This window comes from Silurus aristotelis, assembly GCF_946808225.1.
Source record: "Silurus aristotelis genome assembly, chromosome: 6".
NCBI lineage: Eukaryota > Metazoa > Chordata > Actinopteri > Siluriformes > Siluridae > Silurus > Silurus aristotelis.
The window spans coordinates 32936138-32954793 of NC_139579.1; the positions used below are offsets into that span (position 1 = coordinate 32936138).

The following is an 18656-nucleotide window of genomic DNA, read 5'->3' on the forward strand; positions in this document are numbered from 1 at the left end:
TATTTGTTTTTTTAACGCTATTGTTTTTATTATATTGTTATTATAGTTATATCATAGTATATTATATATTATTAGTGTATTGTTATTTCTGGTTTTATGTGTCTGTATGTTCTGTGCTCTGGCAATACGACTGTCCATATTTATCATCCAGTAAAGCAGCATTGAAACCTTTAAAAGATAAACGCTGCACATTTGGCGCCCTCTAGTGGTCAGCGACTGAATCCTGCGAGAAAATCCTGCACTATGACCGCCATCTAGCGGTCAGTGAGAAAATAAGAGATCAATCTTGCACTACAAGCGCCCACTAGCGGTCAGTAACGCATTGCAGCGCTGAAGTTCACTTGAGAAGATGGCGGAGGGTGAACTAAACGTCGACAGCCTCATCTCCCGACTGTTGGAAGGTAAATGCTCGTGCTGCTGACTGATTCGGGTTTTTCTTGGCTCTTAATTCATTTTATTAACTATATTTGTCTGTTTTTTTGCAGAATAGCAGCGTTTTAGTTCGCGTGAACGCGCGTCGTGCTGGCGGCTAGTCAGTTCCGCTAGCTTGCGTAGCCGGCTAATGTTTACAAACAGAAACGTTCGTTAGCTTAGCAACCGCGCTCTGAAATTCAGACTAAAGTCGTATTTTATTTTAAAACCGGTTGATGAAAATCGATAAGATATTGTAATTGTCACGAATGGATCATTTTTGTTAATATAATTGACCAGGTGACGGCGGGAGGGGGGTTGGATGCGCCCTTCGGTACGCGGTGGGTTTTTTTTCTTGTCATTAATTCTTTTTTTTAAAGCTTTAAATGTATTTGATTGGTTTTGTTGGGTGTTTTTGTATGAAGCTCGGGTTCGTTTGTGCACGTTATGATGCGATGAGTCATGATATCTATCTGTAAGAGTGAAGGTCTGATACTTGGTAACTCGACGCAACACGAAATCGGAGCGCAGGTGAACGCAGCACGGGGGCAGAGCAAACCAGCCAGGTTTCATCATTTACTGACGTGTGTGTGTGTGAGTGTGTGTGTGTGAGAGAGAGAGAGAGAGAGAGAGAGAGAGAGAGAGAGAGAGAGAGAGAGAGAGAGAGAGAGAGAAGTTTCTCCTCTCTGACACTGGAGACTGTAAATAAATAATCTCAGGAGAAACTGTGGGTCTTGTGTACAGTGTAAATGGTGTTACTATAGAAATGCTGATGTGTAGAAGGAGCGCGTGCGCGTAAACACGTGTTACAGGAAACGAATCAACGACTTCCGGCCAATCAGAATCCAGAATGTTCTCGTGCATGACACTGATGATCAACTTCTATAGTAGTGATGATGATGATGGGGCTGTGTTCTTTCTTTTTTAATTTCCTTCTCTCTCTCTCTCTCTCTCTCTCTCTCTCTCTCTCTCTCTCCCCTCCACAGTGAGAGGATGTCGTCCTGGGAAGATTGTCCAGATGACGGAGGCTGAAGTTCGAGGTCTGTGCATTAAATCCAGAGAGATCTTCCTCAGTCAACCCATCCTGCTGGAGCTCGAGGCTCCTCTCAAAATCTGTGGTACGCCTGCCAACTTAAACACCTCCTCATCCTCTCTCTCTCTCTCTCTCTCTCTCTCTCTCTCTCTCTCTCTCTCTCTCTCTCTCTCATCCACCTCCCCATCCTCTCTCTCTCTCTCTCTCTCTCTCTCATCCACCTCCTCATCCTCTCTCTCTCTCTCTCTCTCTCTCTCTCTCTCTCCCACCTCCTCATCCTCTCTCTCTCTCTCTCATCCACCTCCCCATCCTCTCTCTCTCTCTCTCTCATCCACCTCCTCATCCTCTCTCTCTCTCTCTCTCTCTCTCTCTCTCTCTCTCTCTCTCTCTCATCCACCTCCCCATCCTCTCTCTCTCTCTCTCTCTCTCTCATCCACCTCCTCATCCTCTCTCTCTCTCTCTCTCTTCTCTCTCTCTCTCTCTCTCTCTCTCTCTCTCTCTCTCTCTCTCTCTCTCTCTCATCCACCTCCTCATCCTCTCTCTCTCATCCTCCCTCTCTCTCTCTCTCTCTCTCTCTCTCCCACCTCCCCATCATCTTTTTCTCTCTCTCATCCACCTCCTCATCCTCTCTCTCTCATCCTCTCTCTCTCTCTCTCTCTCTCTCTCTCATCCTCTCTCTCTCTCTCTCTCTCTCATCCTCTCTCTCTCTCTCTCTCTCTCTCTCTCTCTCTCTCTCTCTCCCACCTCCCCATCCTCTCTCTCTCTCTCTCTCTCTCTCTCTCTCTCTCTCTCCCACCTCCCCATCCTCTCTCTCTCTCTCTTTCTTTCTCTCTCTCTCTCTCTCATCCACCTCCTCATCCTCTCTCTCTCATCCACCTCCTCATCCCCTCTCTCTCTTCCTCTCTTTCTCTCTCACCATCTGTCAGGGTCATGCAGGGCAGGAAAAATGTGCACAATTTAGTTAAGATTAAGAAATTGTGGTGTTCGATGTTGTGGTGGTGATGTATTTGGAGTGCTTTTGGTGGGGTGGTGGGGTGGTGTTTGATGGCGTGGAGGTGTTGTGTGGTGTGCTGTTTGATGGTGATGGTGTGGAGGTGTTTGATGGTGTGGAGGTGGTATTTGATGGTATGGTGTTGTTTTGGTGTGGTGTGGTGTTTAATATTGAGGTGGTGGTATTTAATGGTGGTGGTGGAGGTGTGGTAGTGTGGTGTTTTATGATGAGATGGTGGTGGTGTTTGATGGTGTGCTGGTGGAGGTGTGGTGATTGATGGTGTGCTGGTGTTTGATGGTGTGCTGGTGGACGTGTGGTGGTGTTTGATGGTGTGGTGGTGGACGTGTGGTGTTTGATGGTGTGGTGGTGTTTGATGGTGTGGTGGTGGTGTGCTGGTGTTTGATGGTGTGCTGGTGTTTGATGGTGTGCTGGTGTTTGATGGTGTGCTGGTGTTTGATGGTGTGCTGGTGGACGTGTGGTGGTGGTGTGCTGGTGGACATGTGGTGTTTGATGGTGTGCTGGTGTTTGATGGTGTGGTGGTGGACGTGTGGTGTTTGATGGTGTGGTGTTTGATGGTGTGGTGTTTGATGGTGTGGTGTTTGATGGTGTGGTGTTTGGTGGTGTGGTGTTTGGTGGTGTGGTGGTGGACGTGTGGTGTTTGATGGGGTGGTGTTTGATGGTGTGCTGGTGGTGTTTGATGGTGTGCTGGTGGTGTTTGATGGTGTGGTGTTTGATGGTGTGGTGGTGTTTGGTGCTCTGATTGAAAAAGAACACTTGAGAGGGAAAAGGTGAAGGTACATCTATTAAAGTCAGACGTTTATCATGAACTTTACATCAGAAAATAATCATGTGACTGGATGGAGGGATAAATGGAAGAATCAAAGAGAAGGGGATGGAATGAAAGAGGAAAAGACGAGGGGAAAGAAGGGGATGGAATGAAAGAGGAAAAGACGAGGGGAAGGAAGAGGATGGGGGGAAGAGGAACAAATGAAAATATTTAGGCAGGAAAAAGGTTAAAGTTGGTGTAAAAGAAAGACAGCAAGGATGAAGGGATAAAAGAAAATGAAGTGAAAAACAAGGTGAGAGAGACTGAGAGTGAATTGGTGTATAAGTGTATTCAGTTTTTTTGTTATATTTTCTTTCTTTCGTCCCTCAATTTTTTACTGGTCTTTTGACTCTGTCCTTCTTTCGCCTTCATGTTCTCTTTGGATTTCTTTCATTTTATTTACTTTCATTACACGTGGACACACACACACACACACACACACACACACAGACACACACACACAGACACAGAGAGAGAGAGAGAGAGAGAGAGAGAGAGATCAGACTTGCACTCCTCCTGGTCAGCATACAGAAATAGTTTATCTTCCCACTTGTAAGTGTTTCATCAGTGGGCTACTTGAAAAGCACACACTTGTGTATACACACACTCACACACACTCTTTCTTTCTCTCCTACACAAACTCGTACATAAGTAATACACATACTCAAAGAACTGCAATCCCACACAGAGGTCCTGCTTATTTACAGAATACTGATACACACACACACACATTTACACAACCAATATTATTACACACTAACTCATTTTCTGTAGTGTGTGTGTGTGTGTGTGTGTGTGTGTGTGTGTGTGTGTGTGTGTGTGTGTGTGTGTGTGTGTGTAAGTGGAGCAAGTTATAAATGTGAGTCTAATGAGGACAGGAGACTTGGAAGAAGCCTTGCCTGTGTTAATATCCTCCTAGACGCGCGCACACACACACACACACACACACACACACACACACAGTGACACTTGGTCTTTGTTTGTCAGTGATGAAGGAGTTGGATGTGATTTTGTGCTGTATGGTGTGTGAGCAGGACATCATTAGCCTGGATTTTCTCTGGCTGGATGATCATGCTGAGGGTTCAAGATCTGACTCCAGATGACTTTCACACATGCCTTTATTAGGCTTCAATACTCTTCATCTCACTGCGGAATCCTGATAATACACCAGACATGAGGTGTTCAGAAAAGCTCCATGGAAGCTTCATGGCGAGTTTACAGACCTGCTCCAGTCACGGAGTCTGTGCTCTGGACTGAGCGTATCAGAATTCCTAAACAATTCTATACATGCACCTTTTGGAAGAAAGAATGTACGGCATGTCATCATGAAGGAACACCTGCAGGAAGATCACTCGCATCGTCTTGTGCTGCAAACACTTATGGAGCTCCATTTCCATGAAAGTCTGTGTTTTTATTATTTTCAGTAATCTGATTAAACTCATCTGATTTTATGAACAAAGGAAGACTAAGTAACGTGACTTGTTCACATGATTTGATGGAATCAAACCCGAGATGGTTTTAGGAGGACCGGGTTCAGAGACGTTCGACAAACTTATTGAATGTGATCTAACATTTGACTCTGCTGTAGTTCAGTGATTAAAGCTTTACACTTCTGGTTGTGCTGCTCAAGTCTCCCATCTCCAGTGGGTACAAACTGCTTCCTTGTGCTTCTGATCCAACCTGGCAAACACAGCAGTTTGGTTGCAGTGTACACAAGTACACGTATATCGGTAATAAAAATGGTGGTGTTATTTTATTCCTAATGAGGGACACAGTGGAGACTGTGGTGAAGGAAAAACTCCACGAGATGGCACGAGGAAGAAACCCAGAGAGGAACCAGACTTAAAATGGAACCCATCCTCATCTGGGTGTCACCGAATGTCCATTTCTTACTGTTCCAATGGTTGAGGTGTTTATTTAACTACACGTCATACTACATGCTCTCAGCGCCTCATTGTTCAGGTGCTTACAGTAATATGAGATGATATTTGTTCTTTTACTGGTTTTGTAAGATGTTTCTCCTCAGTTTGACCTACTTAGTGAAATATGAGGGTGAATTTACACTTCTCTCAGTTTTCACAAAGAGTCTGTTGAGCGCGAGCACCAGCGCTGTGGGAGTCGAGGATCTGGAATCGCATATGCACTGAAACTAGCAGAAAATTGTGATTAAATGCTGCCAGAAGCCATGTTTCTGCACCTTCTTCACTCTCGAGCTCTCTGCTTTACAATCAGCACTTACTCACAATCGAATACGCACCCTCCAGGTCCGATCTGTAAGATTTTGTTTCCAAGCATTGATTTGATCTTCAGCCCACATTCATTGGCATTAAACCGTGTTTTTTTTTGTTTTGTTTACGTTAGAGACCTGACCTGATTCTGGTCAACATCAGCATTTTTGATCCCTTGATAACTTTTTTGTAGACCCAGTCTACCTCCACTGTTAATGTTGTTGAGACTAGAGAACTTTCAGGTTTCTTTAAGAACATTCTTGAAGGCTAATTTCATACTTGAGGACATTTTTATATTGATTTTGAGTTGAGTGTCTGGAGCTTGGGAGCAGTGTTGACCTGATGGGAAAGGGGAAAGAGTTGAGGTGTTTGTTAACACTGGATTTCACCTCATGTAGAGTTTGGCCATTGGACCTCTGAGTGTTTGAAGGTTCTGGCATGGAGAAGCTGGTGTTGGATCTGTGATGGTCTCAGATGTTGAGCTATTTTATGACTTGCTCAAAAGCTCCTGGTTCCACAACGTCATCTGACTGTAGAAAGAACATCACTGATAATCACACACTCCAGTGCTCATGTTAGTTCTCACTCTCCAGTGTTCTGTAGTGTTTAAAGACTATAATCACACTCTTGATGTCACCCAAATGAGGATGAGGTTCTGCTTTTGAGTCTGGTTCCTCTCAAGGTCTAAGAGATCTAAGGGAGTTTTTCTTTCACCACAGTCTGCTCATGGCTGTTCATCGGGGATAAATACACATCGTTCACCTGCATTCTTACGTTCTCTAAAGCTGCTTTGAGACAAAGTCCATTGTGAAAGTGCTACAGAAATTTTGAAACTTGATTCAGAAACTTGAACTTGTTGATGATCTCAGAGATGGACACCATCTCCAGGTGATCAATGTCGTTCATCTAGTCTTTGTGTGTAGGCCTAGTAGGCAATGACAGTACTGACCTGGTCATTGAGCAAGGGTTAGTTCTGCACCATTGTTGTTGACCTGCTCTTCGGGTGAGGTTCAGTTCCACATTCATATTAATGAGCCGGTCTTTAGACGAGGGTTATTTTCCTCATCATCGTTATTATCACACTCTCACAGCGAGTGTTATTTCCTCATCAACACGCTTGATCTTTTCCAAGCATCATCAGGCTGGCATTTACTCGTGTAACCTGATCTTCAGCCTGGTGGGCAGGTGAGCATCGACTCTGCTGATGTTGACCAAAACCCTGAACTGGTGTAACAGTTTATTTTTTTGTTTGGTTTTTAAAAGATCTTGTTTCTTGTGTTCTCTTCCTGTATGACATCATTGCTAGTGTTTTGTTTTGATGTTCAAATCTTTACAGTTTAGCACTGTTTGTAATTAGGTGACCAGTTCATAAAACCATCTGGTAAAATGTGAAATTTGGCCGGAAGCGTTGCCAACACTCTAGCGCCACCATCGGGTCAAATTTGGGCCTAGTTTGGAAACGTGGTCAATACCTCTGAACTGTTAAAAAAGGTTCCTGTATTCCAAAAAAAAAAGTTTCTGCCTTAATGGATTTTGCCCAAATATTTCTGTCACGCTTTCCAATCATCTCGACTGTACTGGTGCAATCAAATCAGACCAAAGCCACCAAACGGAACGTTCAGCAAAAACTGACACAAAACCTCACATTCCACTGGCTTTATTGCTGCTGCTTCTCAGAATTTTGCCTGAACCTCATCCCATCATCTTGACACTAATGTCTATTTGTTCTTCTAAAAACTTTTTTTTTCTTTGCATTCAGTTAATATTATTAGCACTTAGCAGTGATCTTCCACTTCCCCTCTCGTGTAGATGCATGGTGTCTTACTGAAAAGCGATTCTGAAGAACATTTGAATCATTATGCCGTGTTCCCCTGCAGGTGATATCCACGGTCAGTACACCGACCTGCTGCGGCTGTTTGAGTACGGTGGTTTCCCCCCAGAGGCAAACTATCTCTTCCTGGGTGATTATGTGGACCGAGGGAAGCAGTCCCTCGAGACCATCTGCCTCCTGTTGGCCTACAAGATCAAATACCCAGAGAATTTCTTTTTGCTCAGGGGCAATCACGAGTGCGCCTCCATCAACCGCATCTACGGCTTCTACGACGAGTGTGAGTCCGGCTCGGGTAAGTGAGGGACACGTACCTTTTCATCTACTGCTCTTGTAACTGGTATGTGTGTTTTTACAGGTAAGCGCAGGTTCAACATAAAGCTGTGGAAGACCTTCACTGACTGCTTTAACTGCCTCCCCATCGCTGCCATCATTGATGAGAAGATTTTCTGCTGCCATGGAGGTAGACCCCAGACTTAAATACACATCTTCAACAATGCATTGTTTTTTAATAACTTTCACTTCTCTTTTGAGGCTGTTATTTGTCACTTATGGTATGGGTTTAGTATCGATACCGAGGTATTATATTCTCTTATCGTATCCGAGCCAACATTCTGGTATCGAGACGTCTCTGCTGCCACTGATGAGCAAGTGCTCCGTTTTAAGTCCCTCTGAAGAGCTTCTGCCAAATGCCATAAATGTAAACAAGCACCTGTGTGGACAGAAACACACACATTCTCCTGATATAGTAAAGGACAAATGACTGTGAGGAGAGCTGATAGTTACCTCAAAGGTACCAGACGGTGAACCAGACCAGAACAAAAGTGACCCAAAACAAATGCAGGATTTCAGATAAATAGGACAAACCATTCAGTCAGGATGAAGGTACAGTGTTTTATAGGTGTGGTTAAATGTTCCTCAGCTGATAATTAGTTAATAATTATTTCACCTCTTCAGGTCTCTCACCTGACCTGCAGTCCATGGAGCAGATTCGAAGGATCATGAGGCCCACAGATGTTCCTGATACAGGTGTGTGTGTGTGTGTGTGGTTGGGTGTATGTGAGGAGTAACGTCTCAAAGTCCACCACCAGGTACCAGGTTCTCTCTCTCTCTGTAGGTTTGCTGTGTGATTTGTTGTGGTCAGATCCTGATAAAGATGTTCAGGGTTGGGGAGAGAACGATCGGGGCGTGTCCTTCACCTTCGGCGCCGACGTGGTCAGCAAATTCCTCAATCGCCACGATCTGGATCTCATCTGCAGAGCACACCAGGTAAAAACCATCACCTGGGTTTTTAACTCCTGGTTGGTCAGAAGCTGCTCAGGCAGGAGCTTTCTATAGTGTCTCACAGTGATGGTCCTGATGGTTTCTCTGGGTTGGGTGTAGGTGGTGGAGGACGGGTATGAGTTCTTTGCGAAGCGGCAGCTGGTCACTCTGTTCTCAGCGCCCAATTACTGCGGAGAGTTCGACAACGCCGGGGGCATGATGAGCGTCGACGAGTCCCTCATGTGCTCCTTTCAGGTAACACAACATGATCATCTCACACACACTCACTCACACACTCCTTTATACCCTTTTTTTCTCCATCTCAGTTTTATGGTTGCTCCATCTTTTTTTTTTCTATCTGTTTATCTCTCTCTAACTTGCTTTTTTGGTCTCTCCTCTCTCTCCCTCTCTCTCCCTCTCTCTCCCTCTCTCTCTCTCTCTCTCTCTCTCTCTCTCTCTCTCACACACAGATCCTAAAGCCCTCAGAGAAGAAGGCTAAGTATCAGTACGGAGGAGTAAACTCGGGCCGCCCCGTCACGCCTCCCCGCACGGCACAGGCCCCGAAGAAGAGGTGAACGCCCTGCCCCGCCCACCCAGAAAGCCCCCCCTCGGCCATCCCCACCCCTATACTTGAGGTGGTACCCATTCACAATCAGCCTCTCCCTCTTTCCCCTTTTTCCCCCCTCACTCTTTTTTCTTAATGTTGTGTACATAATTTTTTGCCGTGACCAGGTGATACGCGCTTTATGTATGTTTCTGCCTGTTCAGTGCTATTTTTAAAAATAATATTCATATTAATAATTACATGGATGCGAAGGGAGGATTCTCTCTCTCTCTCTCTCTCTCTCTCTCTCTCTCTCTCTCTCTCTCTCTCTCTCTCTCTCTCTCACTCTCACGCAGTATTGACATTAAAATCAATGTTATTTCTATGTAGGGTGTTCAAGACTTTAAATCCAGGGCTTTAAGCTGAATGTTAGTCTTTATCAGCACACACACACACACACACAGTTTTTACTCAGAAACGAGCGCACTAAGGTGTACAGCACACACACACACACACACACACACACACACACACACACTACAGTATGACGTAATGTAACCTCGTTCCAGGGCTCTGTATGTTTTTATCAGAGGCCGAGCGAGTGAATGAGATGGAGAGAAAGATGACGTGAAGGAGGAAGGGAACGACTATTGCAGAACAATATGCGGTAACAACACAAGGGAATAATACTCCTTTGTTTTCTTTTTTTTTTTTTTTCTTTTCCCCCTCTACTTTTCTGAAACGGTTTCCCGTTCACGTCGTCAAGGCGATGGAGCGAGAAACCATGTGAGCTCCTGCAGATCATGTGACCGATTTTAGCCAATAAGCAACAGTGTGTATGATGTGAACAGAAAACGCCATAACGACAGTGTTTGCGTCTCGTCCCCCCTCTTTTTCAAGGGTTTTTCCAATTGTCTCTCCTCCTCTCTTTTCCTCTGTTTATCTGTCCCTGTCTGTTTGTCTTGCTGTCCTCTCCCTCTGTCTGTCGCTTTGTCTCTATTGTTCTCATTCTCTTCCTATTTCTCTTGTATCGTCTCATCCGTCTCTTGTACTTCGTTTTATTTTTTACCCTCTCTCTCTCTCGCTCTCTCTCTCGCTCTCTCTCTCGCTCTCTCTCTCTCTCTCTCTCTCTCTCTCGCTCTCTCTCTCTCTCTCTCTCTCTCTCTCTCTCTCTCACGCTCTGTGACCATTTCAGACGAAACACCAGCACCGTATCTGTAGAACATGATCAGAATGATGAACGTCAGGTTCATTCAGGACAAAGGATTCACAAACAAACTCGCACTTAAATACACACACTGCTCTTTCCTCCTCCTCATCATCATCTAAAGATGTTCACTGAGCATTTTGAAGTCTTTCTTTCTCTCCTTCTTGAGTGCAGTATTGATGTAAAAACATAATTCCTGTTAAATTCTTTTTTTTTTTTTTTTATTTAGTTAGGTGTTTTTGCTTTCATGCACTAAGGTAGATGATTTTAATGGCGATTACATGTGTATTTTATATATAAATATATAAAAGCATAAGCGCTATAGACGTAGTGACGGCGCCCCCAGTGGCCACATGGCGTCTCTACAAGAGAATAAAACGGAGCTGACGAGGGCGAGTAACCAGGAGGAGTGATCTGATTGGCCGACACTGCTGTCAGTCACCAAAAATCCGTTTCTTTTTTTCGTTCTTGAATTGTTGCATTTTTTTTTTTTTTTTTCTTAATTTATAATTGGATGTCAGGGAAAATATTCCAAAACACATACAATTTGTATAACTGGCTTTCAAGTTCTTTGAACTCAATAAATGGAGCTAAAGACAATTATTTTGTGTATTTTTTTATTATTCTGATGTAATTTGAGTGAGGAGTAAAATATTTCTTCTGATTCCATTAATTTTTGTCCATTTCTAACTACATTTACACCAGTTTCTCTTGTCAAGATGTTGGTGTTGAAGAAATGTTTGGAATTGAAAAAATCCAATAAAATAATAATGAAGTAATTTTACACACACACACACACACACACACACACACACACACACACTATATGACCAAACGTTTGTGGACACCTGGCCATAAGATTGCTGAACATCCAGTTCCACATTTGCTGATATAATAAGTTCCACTCTTAAATGAAAGATGTTCTACTAGACTTTGTGGAGATTCGTTTATGTGTTGGGAAGTCAGGAACTGATGAAGGTGAGGAGGTTCCTGGGGTGCAGTCAGTGTTCACTTTTATCCCTAAAAGGTGTTCATTAGGGTTGGAGCACTAAAGCAGGAGATCTTCCACCATATCCAACCCATGGAAAGCAGATCTTCATGGATGGCTTTGTGCACAGGGGTATTGTCATGCTGGAACAGGTTTAGGTCTCCTAGCTCAAGTGAAGGGAGAATTCCATGCTGCAGCATACAAAGACGTCCGATACACTTGTGTGCCTCCAACTAACTGTTTGGTGAAGAAGCCCAGGCAGATAAAGGCAGGGGTGTCTGTACTTTTGTCCACATAGTGTTCATTTCAGGGTTTTTTTTTTCTCCAAAACTAGAAAGAAAGATTTCATCTGTTTATTATTCATCTAAAGGAGGAGAATTTTTCAGTTATCTTGCCACCAGGTAATGAGGGTTGATAGCGATGGTCCTCCTCCAAACCTGTTATAGATCCAGAAGACGAGTGCGAGGAGGAAGCAGGGCAAGCCCATGTGCAGGTACGAGAGGAGCCAGAGGAGCAGCAGCCACAGGCTGAACTGTACCAGAGCTACAGGCCACGACTGATTACCCAAGATGCTGTGCTTCAGAGTCTCGACTGCACGTTGCAGCCAGGGGAACAGAGCGCTCTGCTTGATCCAGGTCACCACACGTCTGAGGACTGAGCAGAAACCTGCTGTGGAGCTCACCTGGGAAACCAACCAGAAGGAGAGGATCTAATGATGCACGGTATAAAGAAAGAAAAAAAACACTTCTGTCATTAAGATTTATTCGTGATTGGATTTAATGTTGTAGAACAATAGGATTAAGTTCTGCTTGTGAAGTTCTGCTTTTGATCTGCACCTGCATCTTTCATGACAAACAAAAAAAATGGCCTGAAGATGCCGTAAAAACTTCAATACATCATTACCTCTGACACTGGAGACTCCTTCTAGAAATCTTTATCAACCCTACACTTCTTCTAATACTTTAAGAACAACAGTTGTGGACATCTGCCCATGAGATTGGTGTCCTTTTTGAACATCTCATTCCACATTAAGATGTTCCACTAGATGTTGTGGGGATTCATTCAGGCACAAAGATGGTAGTAAAGTCAGGTACTGATGAAGGTGAGAAGGTTCCTGTGGTGGAGTCAGTGTTCACTTTCATCCCAAAAGGTGTTCACTAGTGTTGGAGCTCTATAGCAGGAGATCTTCATGGAGCTGGTGTTGTGCACAGGGACATCGTCATGCAGGAGCACTTTTGGGTGAACAAAAATACGCATCACTTCATGTGTGCACAGAGTATTTACAGTTATCTCATTTATAAAACTAAGTGGTTCAGGGTTAGGGGCCTTGCTCAAGGGCCCAACAGGGGCAACTTGGCAGTGCTGGAATTTAAACTCATAACCTTCTAATCAGTAATCCAAATTTAACCAATGAGTGAATACTTCACCTGTTTGTCTGATTGTAAACCCGAACTCTCGGTTCTGTTTACCGGCACATCGTCCTGTCGCATATAAACACAATGATCTCACGTGTTTTTTAATCAGTTTGAAACGATAACGTACCAAAAAGAACGCCTTCGGAAATTAACCGAGATCTTCTGACCAGTGTGATATCTTGCGAGATTCTGATTGTGATGATGCTAGTGTTGGTCCAGGGTGGAGATGTGAAACAGAACGTTTGGTGTCGTCTGGTGGTTTGAGGATCACCTGTTGATCTGCTAGTAGTTGAGAACTCTGCTTTGCTCTGGTTTTACGTTTTAAGGTCTGGTCTTTTCTCCTGGTTCTCACCTCCATATTGGGAAAAATGTCGTACCAGAGATCTGGTGGATTAAATCCAGTCACAAAATTGTAAAATTGATGGTTTCAATCATTTCAGTATAATTAGCTAATACTTATTGCAATGTTCATGATTGCTGGTGTACAGATAATATCTCTAAGTGTTTATTTAAGTAATGAAACACCAAATTGTATTGGTTCTATACAGTTTAACCAGACATTCATCCAAAACAAACTGTTTTGGGATTTTGGCGGGAAAAACGATCAGGATTTACAGTATTATGGAGAAACATGGCCGATTGTGTATTTTTTTTTTAAATAACCACATTTGCTAGCATTTTGAGCAAAACTTTCTAAATTGTGAATAAACATTCAATACAATTAAATGGAAAAAAAATTGAAAGTAATTTAACTTTTTTCTTCCTCTCAGCTTTCAGTACGCGACCGGTGACGCAATGATGACGTTTTTTCAATATGGCGGTCGTGTTTCCTTTCAAACTTGATGCTAACAGTAATTATTCTCTTTTTTTTGTAGTGGAAATGCATTTTATTGACAATTTAACTACACATCTGAGGGAAATGTTGGTGTTTTCTACATTTTTATCATATTTCCACTCTCTGTTTGTCTTTGATTGTAGCGTATAAAGACTTTTTAATTCATCCAAGCTAAATGCTCACTATCCGCGTTGCCTAGCAACAACGTTCTAACGGTCTACACTTGATCACTGTGTATAATAATAATACACACACAAATATATACACACACATTTATTTATTTAGTAAAAAAAAATGCATGATCATTCTTTCAAAGAGAAAAGGACATTTACTTGTGTCTTTGTGTGATTACTTTGTGATATAAATGTCACTCTAATATATTTTCAACCATAAAATATGAAATTTTAGAGCTCGTTTCCTTCAGAATTTCTCTTTAACAATTGTAAAATAAAATATATATATATATATATATATATATATATATATATATATATATATATATATATATATATATATATATATATATATATATATCTATATATCTTTTTTTTTTAATAAGGAATAAGTGATTACGAACCTGTATATACTCCAAGGCAGCAGGGAGCGATGTGGGTAATTGAAACTGTTTCTACATAGGCTTTATCCCAAATCTACTCCTATTGGTGACTAAGCAGACTAGGTAGCGTGTAGAATACACATAGATTGTACCCTACTTATGGCGCCTACGTAGTGACTAGAGAGAGATTTGGGATTGAGCCCTATTTCTGGCTGTGTGTTGTTTTTCCGGCTGAAGTTGTGTCACCTGAACCCAGTTGAAGCAGAGCTGGAGTCTGGAGCACATCTGGCAGCTTTTTCATCATTATTTTTGGACTAAATGTACTAGAAACTATTTCAAACACCGAATTTACCGCTTTCTCTTTCACACGGCTGACACTTTTTGTGGGATAAGTCGTAGCTGTTCATTAATGATCAGTTTAGCTTGTGGTTAGCCGCAGTTAGCTTCACTTCAGGATGTCCTGCAGTCTGATGGATTTTTGTCGCGTTCAGGAGCTGAAACAAGTTCGTGATTTTCTTTTCCACAGTCCACAGAAAAATCCCTCGACAGATGACAACAAGGAGCAGACAGGTAATAGTGAGACTGACGAGCTTTAGTTAGAAATCTAACACTCTTTTCCCCCAGGAACAAACTATTCTGTTTTATATAGTGCTTTATAAACGACGTGTTTAGAACAAAATGATACTTTATCATCCAGCAAAAGTGCAAATAGTTACAAACTCACAAGTGCGAATAAATATGTATGTGTAACAAATAAATATAAAATCCCTGGGCAGAAAAAAGAAAGTGCATTTCACCCCCAGGCCTTCAGTGATGTTCTGCCTGAATCGATCCACTTTTTAATCCCTCAAAGCATCACACAGGATCTCATCCAGTCAGAATGAACATCATCACTAAAGCAACAAACACAATGATCACAATTCAACACGTCTCCTTTCACTGGAGTCACAACTGCACCTCCACATACATCATCTCCAGAAGGAGCAGCGATATTCACTTCATCACACACACACACACACACACACACACACACACACACACACATTATTTCCAGCAGAAGCACTGATATTTACCTCATCACATCACCCCGGGGTTTCCTGAGGATTTTTGCTTTGTTCCTGTGCCTATAAAGTGTAAATTGTTCATAAAAAAGCTTAATAACTGTTTTGAAGGGTTTTGGTAAACATTCCTCACCATGTCCAGCTTTTCTTGAAAAGTCAGTTTCGTAATAGTCCTTGTAAATAAATTCACGACCAAATCGAGTGTGAAAATGCTGACGTTATCGTGTGTGTGTGTGTGTGTATGTGTGTATGTGTTTAGGATTTATAGGAGAAAATGTCATTAGAGCACTATAAGGCACAATATATGTTGTAATAACGTCAAAGATCTTCTGGAGATCTTCGGAGAAGTCGTCTTTTATTCGGAGCATCTTTGGGTTCATCAGATTCCAGAATAATAATTATTATTATTTATAGGCGTCTTACATGACACGCAAGGACCTTACAAAACAATTAACAACGGTTTAAAATACCTAAATACGTCCTAAAAGCTCCAGATCTCATAGTTGTCAAACGCATACAAGGAAGAACTTGGATGAGAATGTTGATCTAAGAGTTCGAGAAGGAGTAAATGTTAGAAGTAGGTCAGGTAAATATGAAGGAGTCGGGTTATGTAATGCGTTATATAAACGAAAAGCAGGATTTTATATTCAGTGCTCTGCTTAACAGGAAGCCAGTGCAGAACAGGATTTCCATTGTAGGAGTATTTGTGCAACTTGTGTATAAGTTTAAGGTGAAGACCAAAAATAAAACAAAACAAGGTGTTGTCCAGGATATAAATTTTAACATGTGTCAGAGGACAAACTGTGGAACAGTCAATACACAGTGAAACTCCTGGTCTTAAAAGGATGGTCTTTTGTGCCCACGAGGAGTTTTTCAGTTTGAACGTCGACTTCAGACAAACAGTAAAAAGAGAAGATGGAGTAAGGTCTGAAGTAGGTTTTGAGGACAGATAGAGCTGGGTGTCAGCAGCATAACAATGAAATTGGATACCATGTTTCCAAAAGATATCCAAGTGGTAAGGGGCCCAGAACTGAACCCTGAGGGACACCTGCAGTAATGCTTGAAGATTTAGATTTAAACTGGCCTAGCTGAACGAACTGAGTGCGAACAAAAAGATAAACTGTAAACCAAGCCATGGAAGTATCTACAATTCAAATGGACTGCAGTCTATCTAATAAAATATTCTAGTGCCTAAAGCTGAGGTTAAGTCGACAATAATTAAAATAGACAAAAGTCTGTAACCCAGGAATAAGTCCTGCTCAGACATTTAATACTGTTCTTCTCACCTTTACACATGAATGTACAGAGTGGAGAAGATCTGCGTGATGATGACTGGCAGTAAAATGACAGGTAATCGGGTGCCAGCGATGTGTTGAGTGGTTTTGCCCACCCTGTGCAGTAGAGCTCGTTGATTTTACCAATATCGATAGTTAGGTTGGATCGTGTTTGCCAATAATTTATTATTATATTGTCATTAAAATGCATCCTGGATAAAAAAAAATAATGCAAACACTCAATAGAAAATAGTACTGAACTTTATTACAAAAATAAAAAAAAAACTACTTTATCATGAAAATGTGCTAAATGAAATAAATATGAATATATTAATTATATTATTAAATATTGAGAAAAATAAGATGCATTCAAACTGAAACAAGAAGTAAAGCGCCAATTAAATAAAAACAATATATATTGTAATTATAACAAATAATTATAATATATATTCTAATAATAATATTTAATAATAATAATAATAAAAAAAAAAAAAAGACACCAGATAAACAGCATGTGGTGTCAGTGATTCGCCTATAGAGGCCGCTCTCGTACGGAATAACACAACCCGGAAAAACTATTTAGAGATTATTGCTGATTATTGCTGATCCAGCAATCAAGTATTGGTGCAGGTTGATCTTCACAAACGATGAATTGGTCGACTTCTAATTTGCAGGGTTTATTTACACACAGTAGAGCTGCCATGCCACTCTGTAATGTAATAGATAATCACAATTTCAGAGGACAGATGAACTTGAAAGTCTCCTCAAAAAATATAGATGCTCTTGATGCACCAATCAGATCGGTGCAGAAGTTAATGCATGAGGTTGATTGATTTGATTCATCACTCGTTGATTTATATGATCAAATTTTAACACTAATATCATAATCTTCTGAGTCATAATAAGAGGTCTAGCAGGGGTTGTATTGTCACATCAGTATTACAGATATGGAGTAATTATTGATCAATGAAGTGAATCATGTGGTGTGAACTGTCATCCAGAGCCATCATGATATGGTGGAAAGACATTAATAATGTTTACGTAGAGACGACAGTTTATTTGTGACCGTCAATTGATTTCTTAATCAGTCTCAGACTCTTGCATGGTTATAATGTGGCTGTTAAACTGGAGCAGAGGTGAGATGAGAGGAGTGGAGTGGAGGAGAGCGAGGAGGAGTGACGTAAGTTGTGATGCTGCACTGCAGTGACACAGAGATGGTTTGCCCTCTACTGAGTGAGTGAGTCATTCTGTACAAGGGCACAAGCTCATCATCTACTTTCTCTCACAGAGATAGACGGAGAGAGAGAGAGTGAGAGTGATCTATCTATCGATCTATCTATCGATCTATCTATCGATCTATCTATCGATCTATCTATCTGAGGTGTTAATCTAAATGTCCATCTCCACGTCTGTCTCCACGTCTGTCTCCACGTCTGTCTCCACGTCTGTCTCCACGTCTGTCTCTACGTCTGTCTCCATGTCTGCTTCTCTGGCTGTTCATCTGTCTCCATGGACTCCATCTGAGTCCATGTATATTCACGAGCTTGTTACTTTGGCTTTTCATCTGTCTGCCTTTCTGGATGTTTATCTATACTTCTGTTTAGCTGTCCTACTGTCTGTCTCCCAGTCTGTCTACCTGCCGGTCTCCACATCTGTCTCAATGTCTGTCTCACTGACTTTTGTCAATAATTGACACATAAAAAAAAAATCTCTCTCTCTCTCTCTCTCTCTCTCTCTCTCTCTCTCTCTCTCTCTCTCCCTCTCTCTCTCTCTCCCTCTCTCTCCCTCTCTCTCTCTCTCTCTCTCTCTCTCTCTCTCTCTCTCTCTCTCTGTAGAGACAGAGTTAACATGGGATGACTCAGATTGGGGCTCCTGGGATGGAGCAGATACCAAAGAAGATGGAACCACGGTCCAGGTTTTGTTGTTACACACACACAGTTCTGACACTAAATCATTCAGTTTGTGATCATTAAAGGGAACTGATGAGTTTGAGTTGATGAGAGAACTCCACCGATGATTCGTTTAACACCATAATTACCTAAAAATGTAGGGAAAATATCGACAATTCGATATAAAAAGTGCTAATTGTTACATATTTAGATGGAAACGTGATAAAGGTGCTGATTGGCTAAAGTTTACACGATATTTCACGATAAAGATGTATAGTTATGTATACACAGGCGAGTATATTTGTCT

At 41.9% G+C, this 18656-nt stretch overlaps 2 protein-coding genes and 1 long non-coding RNA gene across 6 annotated transcripts in view; 2 read left to right on the forward strand and 1 right to left on the reverse strand.

Moving 5' to 3' along the window:
- Positions 1 to 266: 266 nt before the first annotated feature.
- On the forward strand, positions 267 to 10215 carry ppp1cb (protein phosphatase 1, catalytic subunit, beta isozyme). The gene is made up of 8 exons (XM_083544861.1): positions 267 to 401; positions 1398 to 1529; positions 7367 to 7597; positions 7676 to 7780; positions 8275 to 8346; positions 8435 to 8586; positions 8701 to 8835; positions 9051 to 10215. Exons 1-8 carry the CDS (start codon positions 350 to 352, stop codon positions 9153 to 9155), a joined length of 984 nt encoding a protein of 327 aa, XP_083400987.1. The 5' UTR covers positions 267 to 349; the 3' UTR covers positions 9156 to 10215.
- Positions 9822 to 13118, reverse strand: LOC310727945. Its single transcript, XR_014534117.1, has 3 exons — positions 13006 to 13118; positions 10302 to 12001; positions 9822 to 10244 (listed from the first exon to the last, which is right to left on the reverse strand). It is a non-coding gene; the product is annotated as an uncharacterized lncRNA (long non-coding RNA).
- Positions 13119 to 14332: 1214 nt separating this feature from the next.
- Positions 14333 to 18656, forward strand: part of rab3gap2 (RAB3 GTPase activating protein subunit 2 (non-catalytic)) — a 34183-nt gene continuing 29859 nt past the window's right edge. For 3 of the 4 annotated variants that reach the window (XM_083544527.1, XM_083544528.1, XM_083544529.1), the window contains exons 1-2: positions 14334 to 14695; positions 18296 to 18375. In XM_083544527.1, coding sequence (XP_083400653.1) covers positions 14581 to 14695; positions 18296 to 18375 — 195 coding nt within the window. In that variant the 5' untranslated portion in view covers positions 14334 to 14580. Of the gene's footprint in view, positions 14696 to 18295; positions 18376 to 18656 lie in introns of all 4 variants that reach the window. The other variant, XM_083544526.1, reaches the window with a different exon arrangement.

Bases quoted from the DNA above. Each gene is read 5' to 3' on its own strand.
- ppp1cb (XM_083544861.1), top strand. From the start codon at position 350: ATGGCGGAGGGTGAACTAAACGTCGACAGCCTCATCTCCCGACTGTTG. The intron at 8,347-8,434 runs GTGTGTGTGTGT...CTCTCTCTGTAG, and splicing joins CACAGATGTTCCTGATACAG to GTTTGCTGTGTGATTTGTTG. The intron at 8,836-9,050 runs GTAACACAACAT...TCTCACACACAG, and splicing joins CCCTCATGTGCTCCTTTCAG to ATCCTAAAGCCCTCAGAGAA.